This window comes from Lampris incognitus, chromosome 14 (assembly GCF_029633865.1).
Source record: "Lampris incognitus isolate fLamInc1 chromosome 14, fLamInc1.hap2, whole genome shotgun sequence".
NCBI classification, from domain to species: Eukaryota; Metazoa; Chordata; class Actinopteri; order Lampriformes; family Lampridae; genus Lampris; species Lampris incognitus.
Window position 1 is genome coordinate 36,189,756 of NC_079224.1, and position 11,035 is coordinate 36,200,790.

The 11,035-nt window shown below is 45.2% G+C and overlaps 1 protein-coding gene across 2 annotated transcripts in view; it reads left to right on the plus strand.

Moving 5' to 3' along the window:
• The window catches only part of LOC130123592 (xenotropic and polytropic retrovirus receptor 1 homolog), a 43,896-nt gene extending 42,771 nt beyond the window's left edge, over positions 1-1,125 (plus strand). For both annotated transcript variants that reach the window (XM_056292810.1, XM_056292811.1), the window contains 2 exons: positions 145-366; positions 1,071-1,125. In XM_056292810.1, the coding sequence (XP_056148785.1) occupies positions 145-366; positions 1,071-1,125 (277 nt within the window). The remainder of the gene's footprint in view (positions 1-144; positions 367-1,070) is intronic.
• The last annotated feature ends 9,910 nt before the right edge of the window (positions 1,126-11,035 follow it).

The window sequence follows — 11,035 nt, forward strand, 5'->3', positions numbered from 1 at the left end:
GCCATCTCGCCCTTACTCCCCCTCACCCACCCAACCCCCCACCAGTGATTTTGGGTCAGTCTTCTTCTTTCTCGCACACATTTTTTAACTCTGCAATAGATAAGTTGCCAAAGCAAATAGAGCCATCCTCTCTTCCTCCCCCAGGCGTTTTGTGTGGAACTTCTTCCGTTTGGAGAACGAGCATCTGAATAACTGTGGTGAGTTCAGGGCTGTGAGAGACATCAGCGTGGCTCCTCTCAATGCAGATGACCAGACCCTGCTGGAGCAGATGATGGACCAGGACGACGGAGTCAGGAACCGACAAGGCAAGAAGAGCTGGAAGAGGAGCTACAGCATGAGCCTACGCCGGCCCCGGCTGGCCTCACAGTACGTTTAAAAATTGGACGCGAAACATACCCACATTTCACTGTCAAGTGGTCTCAGGTATTTTATTTTACATACTTCATTCAGAAAGTTAATTGATGGTGAGGTTTCTTTTTCATTGCATCATGTAAGAATGCCCTGCCGGAATTTGCCTTGAACAGCCATCAGCTGCCATCATCAGTCATGGGTAATAGGTACCTCAGTACATTTTATATAAAGCATTAGTGCAGCCAATGTAATCTTCTCAGGTTTGTGGTATTTTAACTTTCTCCAAGTTACAGCACTAACAGATGTTTTGACATTCAATTAAATCAATAAAAGAACAATCCTGTCACCTAAATTTTAAAAACTAATGTTACTGTAAATGTTTGAATTCTGTCTTCCCCTTTAACTTTTAACAAACTAGCCAAAAATAAATTGGCAGATGATGAAGATCTTTGTGGCTGATTGATTAATGCTGTCGAGATAGTGATATGATTGCTGCATCAGTTAGATTGATTGGCTGGCTGATGCACGCAGGCAAAACAGATACTGTCGGAGAGCTGGGTTGGGTAGCTGATCTCAGATATGAGAACAAGAGACCACTTATTGTTTTCTAAGTCAACAGGTTACACAAGTCAGAAGCTGATTACGTATGCCCCTTCTCTCAGGTTACATACAATTCAGAAGCTGATTATTTATGCCCCTTCTCTCTTCTTTCCATCCAGGTCCAAGATTCGTGACACCAAGGTCCTGATCGAGGATACAGACGATGATTCCTGACATCAGGCCACGCCCCTCGCCTGGGTGCAGAATTTATTCAAAGGAGGAAACTCCACCTCCTAATATTGGAATAACCCTGCGAGTGTGGCGTTGAACTCTCAAAAAAATGAAAAGGATGAGCTTTGAACTCACAAGACCTTCCTTACCCTGTCTCCAACCCACTGTCCTCTGCAGGTTCCAGAACTAATTCAGAGGAGGAACCCCCCCCCACCCCCACCCCTTGATGGGGAAAAAAACCATCTAAGATGGCCATTTCAACTCTTACCCTACTCCTGTTCTCAAAAATACCATGTGGTGGGCTTAGGAGTTATCTAAGCAACGGGTAGAAAGACCTATACCCCTCTCATCCACTCTTATCCAAGGTTGGGTTTAGATTACATTTACCGACACCAATTTTCAACCCCAAACTAGCCCTTGCATGGGTACACAACCTTAAAGGTTCTGCTGAACACTGCAATATTTTTTTTTGCTTACCCTCGTAAAGGATGCCTACCTAATTCTACTCCTGGCCCAGAGGTAGGCCAAGAGCCTACTGTCTACTCTTGCTGGGATGAACTGTTGTACTTCTTCTGAAAATGACCCCCTACCTTTTCCTCTCCAAATGCAGCTCCACGTTGGCACAAAACCCAGGACCAACAGTCCCAATGCACCATCATGTGTGGGTGAAGCCCTTAAATATACAGTCTACCATAGGAACCTCCCAACTCAAGGAGCTGGTTGAGGTCCCGGGACAAACTATAATCTGGACCATAAAGTTAGCCTAAAACCCTTTTCTCACAGGACTATAAAAAGGGTTGAGAGGTTACCTCCTGCTCTTTGGCAACCTACTGGGACTCAACCTGGTAAAGTTCACTTAAACCATGGTTTGGCTGTTGAACCTTCCACAATGATGCAGCTTGGGTTTAGAAACTTTTGAGTGGACCAGGCCTCATAATAGACATGTCCACTGGCAATACCTATCAGTCATATGGCTGGCTGATCAGATACGCAGCCCTTCCTTCCTCCTTCCTCTTCATCTTGCCTAGCCAGATCGTCACAAAGCTGCCTAACTGCACCTTACATGCTTTAGAGACAAACAGACAGACGCAAAAGAGAGACATGAATGCTTTAAAGAGATAGTGAAAGAATGAGGAAAAAGATGCCTATCATCATATGCACACACTCACACCCAGACAATTCAGTTCGTTTTATTGTTCATGGACACGCTATATAGAATAAACACCAATCATTCATTATTATTTTCTGCATCAAATGCTGGAAAGAAAGCAAGAAAATACCTACATAGAGAGTACACGCTAACATGTTTGTAAATATATGGAGGACCAAAAGCAAAGGACGTGACTTCCTGCAGGAGAATATTCTGAATAATTAATCAGAGAATATCATAAGATATTCTAATTGTTTAAAAATATATGTTCCTTAGTTCAAACCATGAGTGACAACAATCAAATCAGTTAATCGGCTACGGCGCCAAGATGAAATTGTACTTCGTTGTTGATAAAACTTCTCTGGGAGAAAAAGGAAACTATCTTGTCGTTCCAGAGTAGCATCCTGTCGCCACATGTGAAAAGAAATGTTCTCCATTCAGAAAGGTCAAATCATTACGTTGAATGTATGTTATGTATGTATGCATGTATGACTTAGATTGCCAAAACCCCCTGATGTTGAGTAACGGAATTAAGCCTTATTCATTATTATGGTCCACAATAATTTTTTTCTCCGTCAACGCAATCTCAGCTTGAAAAAATACAGTTGCTGTACTGTTTAATTCATGTCTGTGGAACTGGCGGGGTATGCAGTAATGAACATGGGCTGTCAGTTACACAATGACAGAAATTGCTGAATGTTCTGCTGTATAGAACTTGCTGATACAGTGTTACACCCTTATAAGATATGTGCTGGTATAGCTCAAATCTTTTTCTCCTAACGCACCCGCTTTGGACACAAGTGGCTCAAACAAATTCAGATGTCCAAGATTTCTTAAGTATACTACTACTACTTTCGACTGCTGCCGTTAGGGGTCGCCACAGTGGATCATCTGTTTCCATTCTTCCTGCCCTCTGCATCTTCCTCTGTCACACCAGCCACCTGCGTGCCCTCCCTCACCACATCCATAAACCTCCTCTTTGGCCTTCCTCTTTTCTTCTTGCCTGGGAGCTCCATATTCAGCATCCTTCTCCCAATTTACCCAGCATCTCTCCTCCACACATGTCCAAACCATCTCAATCTTGCCTCTCTTGCTTTGTCTCCAAACCGTCCAGCCCGAGCTGTCTAATATACTTGTTCCTTATCCTGTCCTTCGTCACTACCAATCTTAACATCTTGAACTCTGCCACTTCCAGCTCCACCTCCTGTCTTTTTGTCAGTGCCACTCTCTCCAAACCATATAACCTAGCTGGTCTCACTACCATCTTGTAAACCTTCCCCTTTAACTCTTGTTGGTATCCTTCTGTCGCAAATCACCCCTAACACGCTTCTCCACTCTCTTCAACTCTCTTCTATACCCCTCTTCCACACTCCCCGTTACTTTGGACAGTTGACCCCAAGTATTTAAACTCATCCCCCTTTGTCACCTCTCCCCCTTGCATCCTCACCATTCCACTGTCCTCCCTCTCATTCACATATATGTATTCCATTTTGCTCCTACTGACTTTCATTCCTCTTCTCTCCAGTGCATACCTCCACTTCTCCAGGCTCTCCTCAACCTGCACCCTACTCTTGCTACAGATCACAATGTCATCCGCAAACATCATAGTCCACGGAGACTCCTGCCTGATCTCGTCTGTCAACCTGTCCATCACCATTTTAAACAAGAAAGGGCTCAGAGCCGATCCTTGATGTAATCCCACCTCCACCTTGAACCCATCCATCATTCCTACCGCACACCTCACCACTGTCACACTGCTAGCTACATTCTCACGTCACCACCTTGCAGTCGCCAATCCCTTTCAGATCGTGTTTCCTAAATAAGATATAGTCCACCTGTGTGCACTTTCCTCCACTCTTATACCTCACCCTGTTTTCTTCCCTCTTCTTGAAATATATATTCACTACAGCCATTTTCATCCTTTTCACAAAATCCACCACCATCTGTCCTTCCACATACTACCTCTCCTTGGCATCATACCTACCCATCACTGCCTTATCACCTCTGTTCCCTTCACCAACATGCGCACTGAAGTCGATTCCAATCAGCACTCTCTCCTCCTTGGCTACACTCTCCACCACTTAATCCAACTCACTCCAGAATTCTTCTTTCTCTTCCATCTCACACCCAACTTGCGGGACATATGCGCTGATAACATTCATCAACACACCTTCGATTTCCAGCTTCATACTCATCACTCTTTCTGACACTCTCTTCACCTCCAGCACACTCTTGACATATTCTTCCTTCAGAATTACCCCTACCCTGTTTCTCCTCCTATCTGCACCAAGGTAGAAGAGTTTTGAGCCCACCTCCTATGCTCCTGGCCTTACTCCCCTTCCACCTGGTCTCTTGCACACACAGTATATCTACCTTCCTTCTCTCCATCATATCAGCCAGCTCTCTCCCTTTACCAGTCATGGTGCCAACATTCAAAGTTCCGACTCCCACCTCCACACTCTTACCTCCTCCCGCTGCCTCTGGACATGCCTTCCCCCTCTCCTTCCCCCAACAGTAGCATAGTTTCCACCGGCACCCTGCTGGTCAACAGTACGGCGGCGGTCGTTGGTAATCAAGGCCTCAACCAATCCATTATGGAAATATGATTTATGAGCCCCATATCTGATTTGGCAAAAGTTTTAAGCCAGATGCCCTTCCTGACGCAGCCCTCCCCATTATGCGGGTTTTGGGCTGGCACTAAGAATGCACTAGCTTGTGCATCCTCAGTGGTTGGGTTCCAAGATTTCTTAAGCAAAGGTCATTTTAATTATATATGTGTGTGTGTGTGTGTGTATGTATATATTTAATAGTCAGTCTTTGTTATTTCTGCACATCTCCTTCATTGAGCAGGTTTTTTAAGACTGAGGGGTATTGGTTAAGTTATATTTGGCTGTAGTTTTCTCTGCTTAGCTGTCCAAGATGTGATATAACCAAAATCAGCTGCCCGTTTCCTAATGTTACAGGTTCTCGGAAACCAAATCATCAGGTCACCAGCACATGTCTGAACAGTTTTTGGAAATGAAAATCATCATTACAGATATGACTGGCATTCTACTCAGCTAGCATTCCTGTCAGTCGATTTAAATGCTCATGTTGCTTGACAAAGCAAGGTTAAAAAAAGGAGGTCGTGGTTGCATTGGAGAAGTTTTTTTTTTAAGGAGACAGTTTCAATGTGCTAACACAGCTCTGTAAAAGGTGGTGCTCTTTAGCAGCTTTGAACAGAGCCTCCGCGTTTTGATTACATCACTCAAAACGATGCACGCTGGTGTAGCACACCGGTGTTTGGTCTTAAATGGACTTGTCAAACGACATCATCCAAGTTGGTTTTACGTTTTGTTCTAGTTCCAGTTTCAGGCTGCTACTGTTTTTAGCCACTTGCTTTTCCATGCCTTTGCATATGGACCAATTTTTTTTCCAGTCTGTTACATTAGTGTAACAGCTTTCCATCCATCCTAGTAAGATTGAGTTAACTTCTCATGTTGGCAAAATTGAACTTGTGTGACACTGACTTGTCTCTAAAAACCTTCACGAGGCTCTGCCCACCCTTCCCTTCCCTTCCCCTCCCTTCCTCTTCTCGTTTTCTCAGAACCACAACTACTGAAGAAAGGTATTCAGATATTTTCTTCCAACACAAACCAGTAAGATGAAAGTTATTCAGCTGGGAGCAATAAGTTACTTGGAAGACATTTTACCTTTGTAATGATGAACTTCGCTTTCGTCTCTTGACTTTACTGTGTTTTGCTCTTATTGCTAGCTAAAGCAGTCTCTGGCCACGTCTTGATGAAGGTTATATGTCCACAGCGCAGACATTTGGGTTTTGTTTTATATATTATTATCTTGCATCAGATGCTCTTTATGGAGCTTGCCAAAATCTAGAACATTCCTGTAAGCACTGAGATGTTCAGCACATTAACATCTGTTTCTTACACAGTAAGCTGTCAATCAAAAAACGGCGGAGAGCCTGTTGCTTTTGGGTCTCACTGACAAGATTTTTGCATATTGGCGAAAAAGGGGACACCAACCTATGTAGCATGGATTGCAGAATTTGTGTAAATCCATTAATTCAACATCCAATCTGATATTAATTTATTTGTTTAATGCACTTTATAGCTTATCAAATGACTGCCTTTTCGTGCTAAATATGTTTCATAATCATTCTTGACTAAGATCCACTTCACGGGCCAGTTGAACTGAAAGGGTCGGTTTGCTTTTTTTGAACCCACACCTCGTTGCAATGTCGGGCGTCATTTAGATTTATACAGACAAGAACATCATTTATCTGTTTCACTGGGAAGCTCACCACTTTGCCAGAGGTGGTTTTTGACTATTTTCACTGGAACGTATTAAGACATGTCTTGCTGTACTGTGAGCTTCCTGTTTTTGAAAAAAAGGAGGCCTAAGTGATTGCCCTGCTGGACTGTTGAAGCCAAGCAAGCTTCTCAGTACTGAAGTGATCGGTGGGGTGTTGGTCTTTGCTATTCTCAGTGATGCCCGACAATGTTTTAATGAAGTCTAGGTTAAAATCAAGTTATCCTGGCCCCACCCCAGCATTATTCTCTAGTTTATTTAACATGCACATTTATTCTTCTGCATCTGCTGTAAAGACAGGATCCCATCCTTTCTTAGTCCACACTGGGCACATGTTGGATGAATCTTAAAAATGTCACTTCCAGTCTTGCTGAACATCTGGTCACATTTTCATGTTATCCAGTTTTCAGAAGTCTTGCGTTGTGTGGGCAGCGGAGGCAGTCATGCTGGCTTTTGGCACAAATGACATCATGGCACGTCAGCGAAAATACATAGAAAATGGATTTGCGTTTGGTTCGTGGAGGGTCTTAAGACAGGTGGTATGGGTGGGACCCCAAGAGCAGGGATGGACAGATGTATTCTAACCTCCCTCTCTTTATGTAGTCTCTCCATGTATAAGAATATCTGAAAGGCCAAATCAAGATTCTGCATCTTTGAGGCTGTAGAGTTGCTGTAGACACTGCAGTGCAGAAGGACCAACTTGATTCATAGCACAGCTCGTACAGTACAGTGTTGTTGAGCACCTACTGCCTATTGTAATGTACTAGATAGAGGACGGGTGTGGCAAACCTGCAACTTCCTACTTGTCATTGCAGGTTAAGTGATTTGTTGCGTTTCAGGGGCCACAAAATGAACCAGTTCCAGAGTTCATCCCTCTTTACTGCAGATTTGTTTTCCCAAAATGAACACATTGACTTTATTTCTATGAGGTTTTATCTATTGAGTTTCCAGGACCTTATTTAAAGCATGTAAAATTCTCTGTTGAAGCCAATATTCATGCATTTTTAGGTGGGCTGGCAGCTCCTTGCTCAATAAGAGAGGAAAGACTGTTGAAATATGAGCTTTCAGGAATAGCCACTGTCTTGCAGCTCTCGGTGATCCTTGTCTGTCTGTCTAGGATAAAGCCATGAAGCAAAAACGAGAAGGCCGCAGGACAAAGTAAATGTGTTTTAACGCGAGCAAGAGAAAACCGGCCACGCCCCGGTCAGAAGTGTCTCTGGTCACCGAGAAGCCGTTGTGTGCCAGAACGGCTCCGGCGGCGGTGCTTAGGTAGGATGTCTGTAGTTTTCTGACTACAGTTAACTTGTCTGTCTTTGTGTGATCTGTAAGCAGTACGTCTCAGTTTCCTGAGGTCTGCCTCTTATCGCTGAAACTCAGGGTCACACTCAGCCAACCAAGAGCGAGAGGAAATGCATGCAACGCGGTTTCCCCTCTTTCCATTTACTACTTGCCAACTGTGATTCACAGAACGTATGTCACTTTCTTGTTGCAGAAAAAAAAAACAATCATTCCATCCAAAAAAAGCTGTTTTCTACTTTTTTATTCAGGATATTTGGTCAGGGATGAGGTTTTTTTTAATATATATATATATAATTTGTTTTCCTCAGGGTTTTAGGTTTGAGTCTCATTCATGTCTTTTTGTAAAGCTATGAGGTATTTTTGAGAAAAGTTGAGTCGGATTTAAACTCAGGACGTCGCGAGCACATACGCACCTTAGCCCACTGAGCTTAAAGGATGTCTCTCGTTCATTTCTACTCACGTTTCCAACATTTCAGCCCTTCTTTTATTCCCTGCTCTGTTGTGTTGTCCTCATAGTGCGTCCCCCATTTTTGATGAATGTATTACACTCACTCCTAGAATGTGAAACAAAAAGTTTTATTTTCCACCACCGCTGACCACAGCCAGAGGTCTGCTTTAGTTTGCCAATGAAAATAATGATGCTGGGGCTTCCGGGTAGCGTAGCGGTCTACTCTGTTGCCTTCCAACATGGGTATTGCCGGTTCGAATCCCCGCGTTATCTCCGGCTTGGTTCGGCGTCCCTACATACACAATTGGCCGTGTCTGTGGGTGGGAAGCCGGATGTGGGTATGTGTCCTGGTCGCTGCACTAGCGCCTCCTCTGGTCGGTCGGGGCACCTGTTCAGGGGGGAGGGGAAACGGGGGGGAATAGCATGATCCTCCCACGCACTACGTCCCCCTGGTGAAACTCCTTACTGTCAGGTGAAAAGAAGCGGCTGGTGACTCCACTTGTATCGAAGGAGGCCTGTGGTAGTCTGCAGCCCTCCCCGGATCGGCAGAGGGGGTGGAGCAGCGACCGGGACGGCCCGGAGAGCGGGGTGATTGGCCGGATACAATTGGGGAGAAAAAGCGGGGGGGGGGGATAATGATGTTGCCAATTATGCAAATACATACCAAACAGCATACAATCTGCCTAATCAGTAACTATGGCAACAGAGAACTTGTCTTTTTTTCTCTCTCTCTCAAGTTGACTTCTATCTTCTACCCTTCCTGTGCCCTCTTTCCTTCTCTCCCCCAACCATCCCCGGTTCAGTGCCACCTGAGGGTTTTTAGACGCCTTGCTGTCGGTTCAGAGCCGCCATCATCACAACCAAAGACACCGTTCCGCAGCTGCTGTGTTCGAGTCGTTTTACATTTGGCGGGGCCGCGTTGTCGCGATGCACTGCAAGTCCATCTCTCCAGACGGGTCGGGGAGAGTCCGGGACTCGGGAGGGTTTTACACAAAAGCTGCTGGTCTGCTGAAATGTGTCGACTCTGTACTTCGAAACCTAAGAAAGGCACCAAAAAAGTACAGGTTGTCTTGTTGTTAACTCATGTGCTGCCTCAGATCTTGTACCATGTTCACTGTTCAAACAATCTTCTCAAGTCAGCCAAAACGAAAGACCACTTGTTACTCGCTGTCACTGTCCTCAGACTGTTTTTGCTGTACATTGTGTTCTCTGTCACAGCCTTTGTTGTTGTCTTTCGTTGTTCTGCACAGTTGTGTTCTCATTCTACATTCCAGGTGATGATGATGATGATGATAACAACTCGAAAATCCAGATGAACAATTCACTGTAAATATTTTGCTCCCGTTTTGAATTTTCACCCCCGGCGTTTTTATGCGGACGTCTGCACGTGCGGTGCTCACGTGTCTCTCGAACCCTCCGGGTCGATTTGAGACTCGTGGCGGAGCGGGCGGAACACGCCCCCCCCCCTTTCTCGCTTTATCGTTGGATCGTCGCCTCATTTGTAGCTGTCAATCAAAGAGGAGCCGTGACCTCCGACGCTCCTGGAGACGGGACAAAATGGGAGCTCGTTCAGCGCGTCTGTGGAATGTCAAAGGAGCTCCACGTGTGTTTGCTGCTTTCCCTTGTTTTGTTTTTTTTCTACGGGAAACGCGAGAAAATTAACATCGAGCAAGTTTCAGATGTAAAGGGCGAGGAAGAAGGCGAGACACCTCGCAGTGTCTCCCGCCGCCTGTGTCCTGCCGGCGCCCCCCCTCCCTTTGCCACATCTGAAACGTCCCCCGTGGACACATGCCGTGAACTACTTGAACGCTTTCTCCTAATTGAAGGACCATGAACTCCCAACCCCGGGCTGGGAAATCGGTCACGTGTCTTGTGTCCCCTCCTGCGTGTGGGACTTTGTTCTGTCTCTTTTTGTGTATGAGCACATTGTGTTTTACCATCAAGAGCGTGCGCATCAACCCATCTATTGCTACTCCCTGGACGCCGCGGCCTCCCGTGCACGAGGCGTCTCAGAATAGCGGTACTGGTCCTCCCAAGACCAAGAATTTTACTCTTCATCCTGGAAAAAAAACAAAAAAAAAACGGGCAAAACTGACTCAGATCGGTAGTGTTGTTCTGAGACGCTAGCTGCATCCTGGTCCAAAGGTGTTTCCGTCACTGTAGCTCAGTAACGATCACCTGGATTCGTTTTGATAACACAACTCTGACCCCGATGTAAAGCTGAAATGTATGGCGTATGTATTTAATTATATCCTATTGGGTGCGAGTCACGACGCCCCGGATAAACCTCGGCGTTTGCCCACATCACAAGTATACCGGTGTGTTTTAATGGGCGTGGGCCCGGGGGGCGAGGCGAGACATGCAGTCAGTTAAGATACCTGTAGAACAAAAGCCACCGCAGCCATGGCCGCGCTGTTGACCCGGCGGACTGACGATCAAAAGCGGACGGCATTTTAATCCACGTTGTGATCAAACGTTGGTGTGACCCCAGCCGGTAATACAACACAGTATATCATAACTAATATATTGATTATAAGCTATGTATAATCGGTGACTGTACTGTGGATGTTGTCCTGTTGTATGAACAGTAGCAACGTGATGCTACGTAGGTGCCTGGCTCACCAACCCTCCCCTGTTACAATTTTTTTTGTTTTTTTTTGTTTTTGTTTTTTTTTCAGTAAAAAGGAAGTTTAAAGTCAAACGGTTTG